The sequence below is a fragment of the Panicum virgatum genome, chromosome 6K (genome assembly GCF_016808335.1).
Source record: "Panicum virgatum strain AP13 chromosome 6K, P.virgatum_v5, whole genome shotgun sequence".
Lineage (NCBI taxonomy): Eukaryota > Viridiplantae > Streptophyta > Magnoliopsida > Poales > Poaceae > Panicum > Panicum virgatum.
In genome coordinates this window covers 39,674,045-39,690,477 of record NC_053141.1, presented here as the reverse complement: position 1 = coordinate 39,690,477, position 16,433 = coordinate 39,674,045, and the positions used below count along the sequence as shown (strand labels likewise).

Below are 16,433 nucleotides of genomic sequence, written 5' to 3'. Positions count from 1 at the left end.
AAATGTGAAAACATAGTCAAATTTAAGTCATTTTGAAGAATTTTTATTAATAAAGCAAGCCACAACAAAAGAAGTGATATTTCACACAAAGTTTTGAATAAGACGAGTGGGCAAATTTGTGGTCAAAAAAGTCAAACGAATTATAATTTGGAATGGAGGAAGTATATCGCTGAGTTATGCAAGGTCATGTCTTCAAAATTATTTTCTTATGTCCAGGAAATATAGATATTATTCACAACGGGAGACTTTAGCTCCTACATTTTACTGTCAAAGCCTTAGCATCTGTGTTGTTAATAGTTGATAGAAAGTAATGCTATTCTATAGAGGTACAGCTATTCAGAAAATCACAGTATGTGATGCGAACACGCTTACACAAATATAAGAGTTCAACGGATAATAGCTTCCTTGTCAACACAAGTACAAGCTTGCAATAGACTGGCCATGTTCTTCCTTATGTTCCATTTGGCCTCAAAATAACAAATGGACTACTATTTTTATCAAGTTGCGTGCAAGAATGTACATTTTATCATATTAGTTTGATTCATTGTATGATTGCTTTGCAAGAACATATATAGAAAATCCGGGCTTGGTCTCTGTACAATTTTTTTTTTCTCAGAGGTACAGCTGGGGCAAATAAAGAAACATTTTTTTCTCTCAGAGGTACAGCTGGGGCAAATAAAAGAAAATATATAGTTTCCATGATAGTAAAACCACCTATATAGCCACTACTTTAATTTGTTTGTTTAAGATGTTTCACTAGCCCAAAAGCCTCTAGTAGCCTATATATTTATGTGTGAGATGTGTATATCACTTCTATAAGAATGGAGAACAACCTCATGGTTTATATGACACTGTCAATGACAGCAAATGCCTACACTTTGATCGATGAATAATGAATACTAGAAAGACGGGCGCGGCGTTGCTGCGCCAGGCCATTGCTGAGCATGGTCCAAAATTATTTTCAGTAAGTTTTGACATAGCTAGAAATGCTCTGTTCAGTTTATTGGTATCCACAACGACGGCAGAACGCGTAGCGCTGGAAAAGTGGGTTTGGATTAGGCCAAACCGTCCATTTCTTGTCAACCGAATCACGGGACACGCCTTGAGATCTTGCCTCGTACAGAAGGATGGCTCGATAGATCAGGCAGAGCAGAAGCTATAGCTGCCACCATTTGATACATAACTCCATGCCACGCAACGCAATAGAATACCACATTGTTACATCATACCACGCCCAACATTAAATAATAATAGAGTACATGTTAACAGTTTTGGACAAATGCATCTTCATCCAGGAAGATTGTTCCATCACTGAAAAAATGTTCCTCCATTCGACATCATGAGGAAGGGAACTGTAGTTTGATTGCTTGAACTGCCGTAAAATGTTTGAGCATAGACATTGGGACAAACATGCTTGCTCTGATATGCCTGCAGTGGGACAATCGTGGTTCTCACTTCTCACCCAGGATGCTGAGATGAGCAGATGGACCAGGAAGACATGATGATCAAAAATTGTGAAGGATGATCACAAAATGTGAAGGAGCAGGCATAGAAAGCCTTGCCAAATCACGTGCAGTCAATTCTCTGATGTCCCTAGTGGAGTAATGCTTCTCTTGGATGAAGGTTCTTTGTTGGACTCCATTGGAACCAAATGCAAGGGAAGGCAAGTATGAAGAATCCTTGCAAAGCAAACATTTAACATGACTGGACAAGCTTGTAAAAGATTAAAAAAAGAAGTTTAATTGAAGTGAATGAGTAGGTAAGTGACCTTTTGAAGACATGCCTCTGTCGAGGAATAGTCCATTTCTCAACTAAGTGATATTGCGTCTGGTTGCTTCTATTGCTTGGTCGTTCTGAACAAAAGGATGGCCGAGCCACTACCTTGCAGAGGGGCACCACATTAGATAACCTTTGAAGCACAAATTAAGGGAATATTTCACTTCTTTTTTTTGGAAAAACTCTTTGGGATACGTGGTATATCTTTACTGTTGATTATCTTAATTGCCTGAGGATTTTGGATTGGGATAAATTGGTTATTAGCAATAGAAAATTATGAAGTGTGTTCTAATTACTTGAACTTCACGAAGCAGAGGACTGACCCAAGTTGGATGAAAATATTTCAGCAAAATATTACGAAAAGTGAAGACACACATCTTCATACTGGTGCCGAGGATGTCTCCCAGTTTCCATTTCAATAATTGTGGAATGAAGGCTCCAGATATCAACTTCAAGACTGTACTCATTTTTATTCACTATAACCTAAAGAATTTCAAGTAGGTCACACACTCACACATCTCTGGAGTTGGAAACCACGCATGGCAGATCCTTTCAACTGTCATACCTCAGGGGCAATCTAGTATGGGTTTCCTGTGAAAGAGTTGTTTCAACAGAAGAGATTATCTGCTTAAAAAATGTCAGTAAATGGGAAAAAAATCAAAATATATCATTTTGCCTTTTCCATTGCAAAAGAGCTCCGGATAGGCGATAGCAAATTAGCAATCAGAGCCACGTTTGTTTTTATCTCGATAATTCTCAGGAAATAGACAGCTGGTAAGCTAAATAATATAGAATGTATCCAGTAGATGTCAGAATGGCAAAATGGCAAAACATGGTTTGTAATCAGCAAATTACCATGAATGAATTACCACATTGATCAAAACAGAAAGACCATCTTGAAGTTTTAAAATGTCTAGCGATGTCAGAATGAAACATGGTGCAGCGAAAGGCCCACCAAATATAACGATGATTGAAATATTCTCATATGTGTTTCCATTGACACTTCCAAATGAGTAGCAATATCTTCGAGAATACATCAGAAATTTCATGAAGTAAGATGCCTACCAATATTTCTGGATCGTTAGGCATTTCATGCTCGACGCCGATGCGTGCATAGAGCTCGATCCTGCGACTGCACCCGTTTCGCAGCTGCCTGTCCGCGCTTCCACCGTGGAACTCACCAATGACAACGACGACCCTTGCAAACAGCCGCGACGCAAGTGAGGGCTCAGAGGTGGTCGTGACCATGTGCCGGGAGAGCAACGAGGCATCCGCGGCCGCGGGCGGGAGAGGAGGCGGTGTGGCGGTGGAATGGAGCAGCGCCGCGCCACCGGCGGTAGCGGGAGTTGTAGGGACAAACACGAGGCGAACGGGAGCGTGCAGACTCCCCAGGCCCCTGCGTCCTGGCAGGCTGGCACCGATTCCGCATCGCCGCAGTCCTTTTAGGCGCCATCACAGTCGCTGTCGCTCGCCCGGGCTGGCGCTGTAGGATTATTTGGAGGTGCGGCGGCGGCGGCAGGGCTGGAGAGGAAGAGAAGGGGGAACGGAAGGCGACGGCGGGGGAGGGCACGGGGAAGAGAAGGCGACCAGGCTCGATGCCTCTGGAAGATTGTCCAGCACCGTTCGATGCTAGATCCGATGGCCGATCTTTTAATTCGTGACGTGGCGCGCTCTGGTGCCAGGGAATGGCCATAGGAAGGACGCGGATTCGTGTTTTAGAGATGAACTGCAGGAAGGGAAAACTACTTAAACTGAGTTGCATCGCAGTTTTAGCACCTTTTGTAGACATGCACCTCTATCCCACAGAGCTCTGGTGATCTGAATCGAAAAAGTTGGGACAATGCTTCTGCTGCTTAGTTCGGAAAGTTGGCAGTTGATTTTAGAGTGGCTGATGGAGCAACTAAATTACAATCGACAGAATGCATTGACAGATTATTTACCATTTACCTGTGGTTTGCGGTAGATACCTTTGATTGATAATGCCCTGATGCTGCCTTCCCCACCCTCTAAGAGATGACCAACTACAAAGTGAGACACATGTTTGAAACTCACAACTCAGAAACACCCAGGAGAAACGAACCAGTTCCAGAAGATTGAAAAAAACAAAATCAGAGGTACATGGGTTTGGGACTGCCAGTCGGCCCAGTGGACGCTCGCGAGGACGGGCCCAGTGCACCTATCAACAAAACGCCTGGGCCAGAACACCGTCACGGCCCTAAGCTCCCTCGGCCCAATCATAGGGCCCAACAGGACACACTAAATAAATCCCGGCCCAGGCCCGCATCCCACAGCGCCACCGACGCCGCTCGCCGGAGCCGGCACGCCGCCGTCTCGCTCCAAATCAGTTCTATCTTTCTCCAGCAATCTTCAACCGAATCGCCACCGAGTCTGCGCCGCCGCCGTCGCCGTCGCCGCCTCCTCCCCGACTGCCATGTGAGGGAATTCCGCATCGGCGCTGCTGCATCTCGATCCAATAATTAACATTCGTAGGGTTTCTGCAGGTTTGTCCCCGGCCGGCCCCTTTCTTTCCTTCTTTCTTTCGATGTTGAGTTTGATTCGCACTAGTATTGAATTCCGTTCTTGCTTTGATTTGATTCTGTCTACTACATCGCCAATAGTTCTATAGGTTTCGAAAATTCATACTGTTCCTCGTTTTTCACTGCACATTGAAACAGAATAAAGAAAAGGAAGGCAAAGAGTGCCTGATCCTTGTGTTCATAGAAAAACTGCTTTGTTGCAACCAGCTAATTAATTGTACCTAAAATCCCAAAACTGCAAAGGCCAACCAAATCTTCAAGGAGATGTCAGAATTTCCAAATCGAGCGAAAGCTACACTTGCCCTGACAAAGGGCAAACTAAGCCAGGATCTGCAGTGCAGCCCTGCCGGAGCATTTCGCAACGCAGCAAAATTCAAGTCTCTGAAACGTGCATGCTGCCGGACCAATCGACTGCGATGACACTGATGATGAAAAGGATCCAAAGCCGCCTCATCAAGCTATAAGTTGACACTGCTGCCGAGAGTTAGGCCATGCCCATGCGTGCGTGCATCTGCAGCATGAAAAGGAGAGCTAGCTGAGATGTGCAGTGGTGACGCGATGCTCGCACTGAATGCATGAAATCGATAGCGTTATTCACTGCAGCTCTGTGTAGCTAGCCTTCTCCTAAATATCTATGAAATTAAGGCAACATAGTGGGCCTAATAACGTACTTTCATGCATAACACAAACTCATTTTTGTTGAGCTGATCTCCTTGCGAACCTGAAATACAACTAGATCGATCCTGAGAGGTGTTAAAGAAAGCTCTACTCATGTGGCCTGGCTTTTGTGCCTTTGGGAGAACTTCGTATATGTAGCTGCATGAAATTATTCCATAGGGTGGTTGTCTTTATTATTATCTTTTATAAAAGGTGCATTTTTTAGAAGTATATTGTTTAAAGAAGTATTTGAGGCTTCGAACCAGATCATGATCCTTGTCCGTTGTCATACAGTCGTCAAGCCGTGAAATCAACTTTTGTATGTCTCTACAAACCTATACTGTTGAGTCTAAGATTGTGCAGTATAAACATGCGAGTGGTCTTGCAACCTTTATAATCTAAGCAAAGTTAATCATGAATTAAGCTTTTTGTACCCAAGCACAACAAAAAAGTAAACAACTTCTATCTAGGTATGCGCTAAGTTTTTTTTTCCCAACGAGCTTCTAGTTCTAGATCTCTCTATTACTTTTTGCACCCCCCCCCCTCCCCACAATCCAATGAAAATTTCATAAAAGATAAATAGTGGAAATGTAAGTGCAATATGGGTGTGATTGGTTACCTGGCTTACTCCTAGCCTGGCTTAGAGTTATGCATGGCCAACTGAAGCCAGACTTATGTAGTGTTGTATGGCCTTGTTTGGTTGGCTGCATTAGTCTATTTGGCCAGCATAAGACGACTGTGTTTGGTTGGCTGCATGCCTGCATTACTAGCTGGACTGCATTGGGAGAGCTAAACACGGTGCAATATTGGGCCCACAAGGGTGGCCACGCCAGGTGCAATGCAGGCTGCATTGCGGGAGATGGAGCTGAATTCCATCTCCCACAATGCAGACCGTACTGGGCTGGTTGCATACAAACCACGTCTGCACTATGCAAGCCTGGCTAGCACCCTCATGCACTATACCTATCTATGTAGGATGTAAATTGTAGAGGGTGCAAACTCATCAGTAATTTTTCCATAGGCATCAGAGATGAGTTGTCACTCTCCCATAATTCTCTTTTGGGGCACCTTTTAAGGGTCAAGCATCCGGCTAGGTAACTCTCTGGATAGTTGTATTGTAGGGTCTCCCAACACGCTAGTGGGTCACTGAATCAATACCTCTCTTGAACTGTTCCCCAATGTCTTCGTAAGAGTGGTGGTACTTCGAGGCCGTTTGGCCAAGTAAAAAAAACTGATTTCACGGCTTCTAGTTCATTTTAGCACAGGCTATAAAACACCTTCACGCTACAGTATCTCGATTTGCGTGAAACAAATGAAACTGAAGCCAAAATAAGACATGCCGAACAGACCCGACACTACTACAAAATAGCTCATTTATCCCGGTTTACAACCTCTTTTAGTCCCGGTTTTTCAACCGGGACAAACCATCCGGGACAAATAGGTCTCAACCTTTTGTCCCGGCACCTTCCGAACCGGGAACAATGTAAATTTTGGCAAACAAAAAAAACTAGCTAGCTCCCGCCTTCCGGAGCTCGGAGCGGGAGCCAGATTGATGCACAAAAATTTAATGACAATTATAATCTCAAAATCAATCACAACTACGAGTCAATCACAACAACGAACAAATCATGCACAAATCAATTTCCTCACATATACATATTTGGGGAAAAAAAAAGAGAACAAAGCTTAGCGCTGCGCCGCCGGCCGCCGTCTCTTGGCGGAGCTGCCCCCGCCGGCCTGGACGCACTGCTCCCGCCAGCACCCGCCGAGGCCGAGCCCGCCCGCGCCGCAGGCCCCGCCTGCGCCGGTGCCTGGTGGCGGCGCACCGGCCCGCGCCCGCGCGGCGACGCACTGGCCCGCGCCAGCGGCGGCTCGCCGGCCAAGTGGAGGAGGTCGCGGGTGTTATGAGGACGAGGGGGTGCGGTCTGGCGACGGAGTCCCACCGGCTGGTCGGCGGGGAGCACTGGACGTGCCTGCTGTCCCGGCTAAGGCCGCGGCCTGCCCGAGTTGGTGCTACACCGCACTGTCCAACCGGCCGGAAGCCCGGAAATGCTCGCTCCAGGAGCGACGCCGGAGACTGCGGCCCCATCAGGTGGCCGTGCGGCTAGTTGACGAGGAGCGGGGGCGTCCTGGACTCCTGGCTCCTGGCCAAGGTTCCCTGCAAAACGAGAAGAAAAACCAGAGCTTCAAAACTGCAAGAAGAGCGAAGCAAGAAGCCAAGAAACAAGGCGGGCTCGGATCACCTGGTCCCGGGATGCCGTCTCGGCCGCACTGGCGGCAGTGCCCGTGAAAGCTAAGGGAGGGAGGGAGGAAGGGGATCGATGAGGGAGCGGGCCGGAGGGAGGAAGGGGATGGATCACGGAGAGGAATGAAGCAGGCGGAGAGATCTGGGAGGGAGAAGAAGAGACTGATGAGAGAGAGGAAGTGACGGTGGAGATTAATAAATGCTGGATGCAGCTTTTGTCCCGGGTGGAGACTTCACCCGGGATAAAAAGTCACTTTTAATCCCGGGTGGAGTTATCAACCGGGACAAAAGGTCCGTATAGCTTTTTGTCCCGGTTGGAGCCACCAACCGGGACAAAAGGCTCCCATTTTATCCCGGTTGGTGTCTCCAACCGGGACAAAAGGCCCCCGTCCCCCCGCTGGCCCGGCTAGCCGTTGGACCCGGGACAAAAGCCACCTATTGTCCCGGGCCCAAAGGCTGTCGGGACAAATGGCCAGGAACAAAGGCCTGTTTTGTAGTAGTGCGATCTTATGGCACTCCACCATGCGCTTTTCGATCTCCTCCCCTTGTACAAAGTGCGGACGATGGTGTGCGCTGCAAAATCATATGGACCTTAATTAGGATTACTAAGCTTATTATAAATCACAAATGGCGTATCTGGTCGTGTTACATATATCTGGCGAAATCTAACACCTCCAACTACTATGTATAGACACACTTTTGCCGAGTTTAAGATTAAGAGTACAATGGGCAGAACAAGCTATAGATTCTCTCTCCCCCACTGTCCTAAGTAATAAGGTTTAAGTCAGAAAGAGGAGTGGCTAATAAACTCCAGAAAATTCAGTTTGCCAGATTGTTTATATAAAGGCAACCGAAGTGGCTAGCATCTGATCACCAACAGAAAAGGGGATGAACAATCAGCCTCGCTCTGCCTTTACATCGTAGCACAAGGCATATATTCCTCGGGGTGCCCATCACGTGCCAGCAAAATCCGGTGCTCTCCTACGAAGCCATCCGTCGAACAGGCTCCGAGCTTTGCACGGCATGAGTTTCTTCCTCCTCCTCCAACCGGCCGCCTACCATGGAGCTCTCGCTAGCCGCTAGCAGCTAGCCAGGAGGAGGGTAGCTTCCGGCAGAACATTTCGCATGCATGCATCACGAAATCATGGGCGATTGCGATTCGTCTCGGATCGGTGATGTTTCAGAGGCCCGGCCGGCCGGGTGCGCCGTCGATTGCCGGCCGGCTAGCCGCCTAGCCCGTTGAGGAGAGAGTAGGGTAGTGGCCGGAGCAGTTGCGCTACAGTGCCACCAGTACCGGCGCCCCCACACGCTGCGGGCGCAGACACACGGGCAGTAATACTTTCTGCCTATCTTTCAGTGCTATGAGACGGTACAGTGCAGAGCGAGACAGACAAACGCAGAGAGAGGACCGGAGAGAGAGAGAGGGTGTGTTTGTGGACCGGAAAAGTGAGTGGGGAGCTTGGCAGTGGCAGGGCACTGAAAACCATGCGTCCACATCTGCTTCCTTCGCCCCCCATTTATTATCATCTGCAGGAACGTTTCATTGCGTGTGTGTGCGCGTGTTGTTTTGGACTACCCGTGCCATTGCTGAGCGGCAACAGTGTGCGCTTCTTCCCTCGGAGACCTCATCTATCGACCTCTCCTCACATTCTTCCACCTTGGGTGGTTGTTATGTTCCCCATCAGCTCCACAAACCACTACTACAAAAACAGCCTTTTGTCCCGGTTCCATATGGCCATTTGTCCCGGTTTTGGAACCGGGATTCGGCCGCCGGGACAAAAGCGTTGGAGGCTTTTGTCCCGGGTGGTAGAACCGGGACAAAATGTCCCTCGCGCTAAAAAATATTTGCGCCCTGCGGGACTGGAACCCAAGACCTATTGCCTAGCGCATGGCTTCCTTGCCAACTCAACTAAGTAGTACATGTGACTCAGTAAAGAATAACTCTCTTTTGAACTATCACGTGGAGGGGCCTTTTGTCCGGGTTGGTAACACCAACCGGGACAAAAGGGTCCTTTTATCACGGTTGGTACCACCAACCGGGATAAAATGACCCTTTTGTCCCGGTTGGTGTTACCAACCGGGATAAAAGGGGTTGGACCTTTTGTCCCGGGTGGAGCCACCAACCGGGACAAAAGGGGGCCTTTTGTCCGGGTTGGTGGCTCCACCCGGGACAAAAGGCCCCTGTCCCCCCGCTGGCCCGGCTAGCCTTTGGACCCGGGACAAAAGCCACCTTTTGTTCCGGGCCCAAAGGTAATCGAGATAAATGACTTGGAACAAAGACCTATTCTGTAGTCCATGCCGCACAAATGGAAGGCTCCTTCAAAAAATGGCGAAGCACTTGGTACCATGTTGTTTCCTCCAAAAATGCATGGTTGTTTTGCCGAGTTTATGCATGATTGAAGTATCATAACTGACTCTGCGAAGAACACTTGAACTGAACCTGCTATCTTCACTGCTCCCAACCCCATTGTCTCCTCTCCGGATTGCAACGAAAAGGGATTAGTTTAGACTACAATCAACAAGGTGTTAACTATCAGAAACTATCAACAAGGTGTTAACTGAAACGATCAACAAGGTGTTAGCTGAAACGATCAACAAGGTGTTAGCTGAAACGATGACAACGAGCTCCTGAATCTTTTTTCGAACAATAACGCTCCTGAATCTAGATCGATCGAACAAATGTTATTGTAAGAAACTCCAACAGCAAGCAAACAAGCGAAAGATTCCATGAACGTCGGGATTAGCTTAGACGACCCCTCTCTTAGCTTCACTTGCCCGGCCTGCAGCTAGCAAGACTCTCCCGACATGGGAGTCTAGATGAGCTACTTGCACTGCAGATCCCATCACCGCGTCTAATCACACCACCATTCACCTGCTAGCACAGCCTCATCCATGGCTAAAACAACAGCCACAAGGAGTGGGCGAGCTGGCCGGGGAAGAACAGAAGAAGAAGAAGAAGAAAAAGAAAACAAATGGTCCTTAATTTGCATGGCATGATGTACGAGCTGCCTGGCCGCTAGTTGAGGTCCATCATCCTAGCGTGGCTCGGCGCGTCGTCGGCGTTGATGAGCTGCCGGTGGCGGCGGCGGTGGTGGTCGTCGTCGACCTCGGCGTCGCCGCCCTCGGTGACGACGGAGGAGACGTAGCTGGCCACCTCGGAGCTCATGGCGCCGGCCGCCGCCCGCGCGCGGAACTTGCAGCGGCAGCTGTAGCAGGTGACCTGCAGCAGCGTGGCGTCCACCTGGCGCACGGCGTGGTCCCGGAGCGCGTGCGCGCGGCCCAGCTCTGCCTGCGCCTGCTGCCGCACGCGCCGCGCGCTCGCCAGCTCCTGCTCGGCCAGCTCCGCCTGCCGCCGCGCCTGCGCCCGGGCCTCGTCGGCGGTCGCCTTCTCCGCCATCGCCAGCCGCAGCTGCTCCCGGGCCTCCTCCTTGAGCCTCGCCGCCGCCGCCGACATCTCGCTGTCGTCGCGCGCGCCGCCGCCGCCGAACCCGATCGACAGCTGCAGCCGCATGGGGTCGGCGCCCAGGTGGGGGCTCGTAGCAACAGCAGGCGAGTGCTGCTGGGCCGCGCAGCACCCGACGGCAGCAGCAGGAGCGCCGCCGCAGATCCCGCGCGGCGGCATGAGCTGCAGCTCCAGGCTGTGGCCGGCGCTGGGACGGTCGCGCGGCGACAGCGCCGGGTCGAACCGGTGGAACGCCGCCGCGGCGGCCGCCGTGGGGCTCGCCATCGCCATCGCCGCGCCAGGCGGCCAGGCGACCGGGCTCACCCCGAGGTCGCCGCCGCCGCCGCCACTGGAGGGGCTCGCGCTGGACGCCGTCCGCGACAGCGCCGCCGCCGCCGCAGTGGCGTGCATCTGGCGCCGCTGCTGCTGGCGCGACGTGGAGGCCGCCGCGCCGAACGCGCCGCCGCTTGCCGGCGAGGACGACGTCTCGGCCCGCTGCCGGCCGGCGTTGCACGTGTCCTGGTGCTCGATGAAGCTCTCCACCCTGTAAAAACGGCGCATCACATCACACATTCACACTCACCAGCCAGCCAGCTACCCCATCCATTCTTCAACCCAAAAGCTAGCTAGCTCGCGACCGAGCAATGGCAGTGTGTATTGCATGTGCGAGCTGCTGCTGCTCGAGTGCCGAGCCTCCTTATCAGGGCAGCAGGCTGCTGAGCAATGGCACGAAAGGGTTTGATGGGATCCGACTTGCAAGCAGCTGGGCAAGGACAAGGGTGCGTGACCGCGAGAAGCCAAAAGGGCGATCAGGGGCTGTGCGATCACTCTGTCAGGCGCGAGCTTAGTTGGGCCGTGTGGTTAGTTTTTTTGCAAATTTTTTTAAAAGAATCTTACTAATTTGAAGTACTAAATGAAGTCTATTTATAAAATTTTTTGCACAAATGGGTTGTAAATCGCGAGACGAATCTAATGATGCTAATTAATCCACGGTTAACTAATAATTAGTGAATGGTACTGTAGCATCAATGTTACAAATCATGGATTAAGTAGGCTCATTAGATTCGTCTCGCGATTTACAGCCCATCCATGTAAAAAAAATTTGTAAATAGACTTTATTTAGTAGTTCAAATTAGTAAGATTCTTTTGCGAAATTTTGCATTTAACTAAACAGGGCCTTGGTTCGTGGAGGGGGGCAGGCAGGCATTCAGGGGGTGTTTAGAAACAGGGACTTCAAAAAAGTCCTAGGGACTTTTTAGTATTTAGAAGTATTAAATAAATATTAATTATAAAACTAACTGCAGAACCCTGGGGCTAAACTGCAAGACGAATCTAATGAGGTATCTTAATCTATGATTAGCGAATGGTTACTGTAGCGTCAATGTAGCAAATTATGAATTAATTAGGCTCATTAGATTCGTCTCGCGAAAAAGCACTCAGCTGTCAAAAAAACATTTATAAACAGATTTTATTTAATACTATAAAATAGTAAGATTTCTTTTGATGTGATAGGGACTTCTGAAAAAAAATGCTGGAGCCAATCAAGCCTCAATGGACAAGAGCCAAGCGAGGGGGTAGCTCGGCTAGGCGTACGCCATGGCCGTGGCAGCAAATGCGAAAAGCAGCCCACGTACGCGTACGCGACGACACGTACACTGACTGATGCAGGCAGCCAGGGCTCGCTGCTGCTGCAGCTTGCTGCTCTCGGGAATTGTGCCTGTCCCTTCGTCCCTGCCGTCTCTCTCTCTCCTCTCTCTCTCTCGCTCGTCTTGACGGACGCCAACCAAAAGAGAGAGGAGATGGAGGAGCAGCGGCTGCAGGTGCAGAAGCTAGGAGGTGTGGTGATGATAAAGGCAGAGTAGATGCCTGGAAAGACAAGAGCGTGGGTGTGACCCCGCAAAATTTACCCCAAAATCATCACGCCTTTCTGGAGCCCCCATTTCGCCAAATCTTCGCGAGGGAAAAGATTGCCGAAAGATAGGATACGCCAAAAAGACAGGATAATGGCCGCGGATTATGGCTGGTGCTGGCTGATTAGTGGCGGGCTAAACAAGATTAAGGAGTAGCATCAGCAGGCGCCAGGCGGCCATGAGAAGAGAGGAGAGTGCCCACCGGGAGAAGACGCGGCCGCAGTCGCAGGTGTGGCCGCGGGTGCCGCAGGTCTTGAGGTGGGCCTTGTAGTCGGAGTGGACGGCGTAGGCCTTGGAGCAGCGGGCGCAGGCCCACTGGCGGTGGCCGCTGTGCTTGCGGCGGAAGTGCTTCTTGATGCCGACGAGGTCGCCGAGGGCGTGGGCGGGGTCGTGGTGGAGGCAGCTCGGCTCCGGGCACACGAACACCCGCTTCCGCGCCGCCTCGCCGGCCTCCCGCTTCAGCAGCTTCCACGGCACCTTGTGCCGCCGCCGGTGCATCTGCAGGTTCTGGTCGCGCTGGAACCCCTGCCCGCAGATGTCGCACACGTACCGGTCCGACTCCAGCAGCGTCCGCGGCGACAGCGACACCACCTCCGCGTCGGGGTCTGTATATACAGCATGCTCCGGCACCGGCGGCGGCGCCATTGCCGGGCAGGAGCGAGCGAGATGTTAAAAAAAACACTTGCTTTTTTTAATCGTCTACTACTCCACTTACGTGATGCTGCGTAATTGGATGCGTGTATGTTTCTGAGCGAGGCGAGGCCGACAGGCAGGCGCTTACCAGGAGTGCCGGCGGGCCGCCGCTTCTTCTTGGCGCTGGACGTGGCGGCGATCTGCAGCGACCGGAACGGCGGCTCCGGCGGCGGCGCGGCTCCCGCCTCCGGAGGCGGCAGGGCCGTCGGCGCGCAGGAACTCAACATGGCGCCGCCGCACTGCTACTGCTGCACCGGCCGCCGCCGTCCTTCACTTAGGTTCGGTGACAAATTAAAATGCCTGCCACCCCAACCAAATCAAGAAATAATCAAAGAATCGATCGATCCCCTCTCCTCTGACCTCTCTCTCACCCGCGAGCAAATCTCTCTTCGTGTTCGTTGTTGCTCGCGATCACAATTCACAGGCCGGCGATGGGAATGGGCGGCCAACGGAATCGGGGCATCTCTATGTAAGCTAGCTAGCTCAGAGGCCGGTGGAAGGTAGATCACTGGATGGGATGTCTATCATATAGAGCTCGCCGCGCCGGACCAGATGAGAGTATGCGAGGGCGGAGGAGAGATGTGAATAAACAAAAGAAAAGGGCCGTGGGGAGAGATGTGGGTACAGCTAGGAATGAATTTGAGAGAGAGAGTTGAGGGGATGGAAAAAGGTCTTTGGAGGAGCAGTGTTGTTTTTTTGGCTTTGCTGCTACACAGACAACACCAAAGGGAGAGAGGGGAGGGGAGGCAGCTTTCTACCAGCTTTAGGTTTCAGCAGCTTTCTTTAGGATTGCATCATGCAGGGAGGGTGTGGGGGGAGCTCCAGGAAGGAGATGGAGTTGGTAGGTGTTTTATTGGGCTCATGGGGGTTGTAAATTACAAGTTTTTCTCTCTTTTTTTTTGAAGGATTACAAGTTTTTCTTCTTTGAATCCCAAAACTACTGGCTGTAAGTTCTGGGGCTTCTGGAGCTGTAAGTTCTGGGGCTTCTGGATGTGATGCCTGGGTTCCAGATAACCTTTTTTCTTGATATAAAAAAAGGCATTTTGGAGGGGAGAGCGTTTATAAAGAAGATGTGTTGAATGGAAGGTTGCACAAAAATAACTGCCAAGCCTAAAGAGAGAAACTAGCAAAAGACTGCATGTAATGGTAAATTGCAGGTTTTTTAAGATAAAAATAGAGGGAGATCTATTACTTTTCGTACAGGAGAAACGGGCTATTCTATTGTTTATTACGAATTGTTTGAGTATTTTGGAAACTTTTCCATTAGATCTAATTATCCAAATTAAGAAAAAAATTAAAGAACAATGTGGTTTAGGTAAAATCTGTTTTATTTAAAGTGAATCGAGCACGGGTACTTTCATGCTGCGTTGATCCAGAACCAGTGGGATGATGATATCACTCTGAATATTCATATGGATCATACACTGGGCTGAAAATTTGTTAATTTTGTGAAGGGATATGGAAATCAAAATTGTGATTGCGTACGCAAATGATGAACATCCCATAAGCTAATCCAGCATATGCAGAAAAATCCAGCATACGCAACACACAACAAAGGCTTTGCCGTGATCAAAATGAGTTTTGCCGTGTGCCAGCTGCACACAGCAAACTTCCTGTCAGCCGTAGTGGTTCACCGCATGCTTGACAAGAAAAAACACACATACAAAAATATTGACCATGGCCAAAAAAGGAGCCAAAATAATGCTGGAAAAGACAAATAGTGCTTGAGCATACCAAATAAGAACAACTGTCAAGTTAATTACCCGCCAAAAAACTGTCAAATTAATTAAAAGCACTCAAGCAGCAGGTTGCTCCTGAATGAACATTCAGCCGCTGCTACAACTTAAAGACATTTGTTCCATCATGCTCCATAACTCCTCGGTACGTAGCCTGTTGGCATCATTGACCCTTTCTTCAGCCGTTGTCAGTAGGTCGTCGCGCTGCTGCTAGCTAGCTAGCTGCGCCCGGCACTCTTGCTACTCTCGATCGGTCTCGCCTACTTGGCGCCGTCGTCGTGTCCTCGACCGGCACAGTGCTGCTCCCTCAGGTGGGGGTCGCCGGCCCGGCCGTCCTCCGCACCGCACGCACGCCTCGTGCGTAACGCTGCCCCCAGTGCAGCGTCGTCCTGCCTATTTTATCGCCCGCCTCCCGGCCCGTTCTATTTTAGACCACGGCGCGGGCATGGCCGTGAACCTGCAGCTGCAGCAGGACAACACATGCGTCTAGCGCTGCACAAATAAACAAACAAACATATGGATATATATCTAGGTTTTAAATCTTCGGCTATAGTTGTTTGAGAGAGATTTGAGCTCTTAACTGCCGCTATAGTCGGCTATGGCCTGTTTTTAACATAGATAGTGGCTATAGCTGAATATAATCCGTTTTTGACATATATAGCTAAATGGCTTAACCCGCTATTTAATATATATATATATATACACACACAGATACTAGATAGATACGTATATATAAGTAACTTGTCAATTCGTCTTTGATTGAAGCTGGTGCCTGGCTGATGTACTTCTTTAGATTTTTTTTCCTGCCTCGTGATTGGTCTTGGATGGGAATTCTCGTCGATCTAATTAAACATGCAGGCCGTTTGTGATGCTTGTTTCCTGAAAGGATTCCAGGGAGAGTCCTTGCTTAGCCCATGGGAATGATTGGTTTGGACGCTTATAAGACAAGTTGAGGATATACTAGTGTGACATGCATAACTTATGCTGATTGCTGTTGCTGAAGGGAGAGAGAGAGAGAGAGAGAGAGCCATTAGAATATTGGTACGCGCAGTACGTAGATGTACTGACACGATGTAGCACTGCATACGCAACGCCAGGTAAGATCAGGTGGTGGTTTTGTACTTCGCTGCTAGCTTAGCTTGGCTCCAAATGGAAGGTCTCGCCTGCGTGCTCGAGCCCCCATCTCGGCCAAGCGTGTGCTGCATGCTGGATACTTGCTGTATGCCTGCTGCGTTTTGAGTTGTGCTCTCACTTGTTAATTGCATTGGGCGCACAAGGACGGACACTGGGACACACGTACCGTTTGAACACATCGATCTCTTTGCATGCCATGGTCCTGCTGTATATGGTACACCTAGGTACTATAGTACTTTGCATATAATCTAATAAAAATATCATGCATGATTGTTTAGCTGACCAAGCTGGTTTCTCTTGGGT

The 16,433-nt window shown here is 49.8% G+C and overlaps 1 protein-coding gene and 1 long non-coding RNA gene across 4 annotated transcripts; both read right to left on the bottom strand.

The window, feature by feature from the left end:
* Positions 1 to 1,031: 1,031 nt before the first annotated feature.
* On the bottom strand, positions 1,032 to 3,466 carry LOC120712596. Of its 3 annotated transcripts, none has more exons than XR_005690947.1 (3): positions 2,842 to 3,458; positions 2,152 to 2,367; positions 1,032 to 1,877 (listed from the first exon to the last, which is right to left on the bottom strand). It is a non-coding gene; the product is annotated as an uncharacterized LOC120712596 (long non-coding RNA). The 3 variants fall into 3 exon arrangements; XR_005690946.1 differs by having other exon boundaries at positions 1,032 to 1,679; positions 1,769 to 1,877; positions 2,152 to 3,453; XR_005690945.1 differs by having other exon boundaries at positions 2,152 to 3,466.
* A 6,412-nt stretch (positions 3,467 to 9,878) lies between these two features.
* Positions 9,879 to 14,069, bottom strand: LOC120712594 (protein indeterminate-domain 16-like). Its single transcript, XM_039998424.1, has 3 exons — positions 13,349 to 14,069; positions 12,770 to 13,172; positions 9,879 to 11,201 (listed from the first exon to the last, which is right to left on the bottom strand). The coding sequence occupies exons 1-3, from the start codon at positions 13,485 to 13,487 to the stop codon at positions 10,232 to 10,234; spliced, it is 1,512 nt and encodes a 503-aa protein (XP_039854358.1). The 5' UTR covers positions 13,488 to 14,069; the 3' UTR covers positions 9,879 to 10,231.
* Between the last annotated feature and the right edge of the window lie 2,364 nt (positions 14,070 to 16,433).

Excerpts from the sequence above, each read along its gene's own strand:
- LOC120712594 (XM_039998424.1), bottom strand. The coding sequence starts at position 13,487 with ATGTTGAGTTCCTGCGCGCCGACGGCCCTGCCGCCTCCGGAGGCGGGA. Across the intron at positions 13,173-13,348 it reads GCGGCCCGCCGGCACTCCTG|ACCCCGACGCGGAGGTGGTG; the intron begins GTAAGCGCCTGC and ends CTGTATATACAG. Across the intron at positions 11,202-12,769 it reads TGCGGCCGCGTCTTCTCCCG|GGTGGAGAGCTTCATCGAGC; the intron begins GTGGGCACTCTC and ends CCGTTTTTACAG.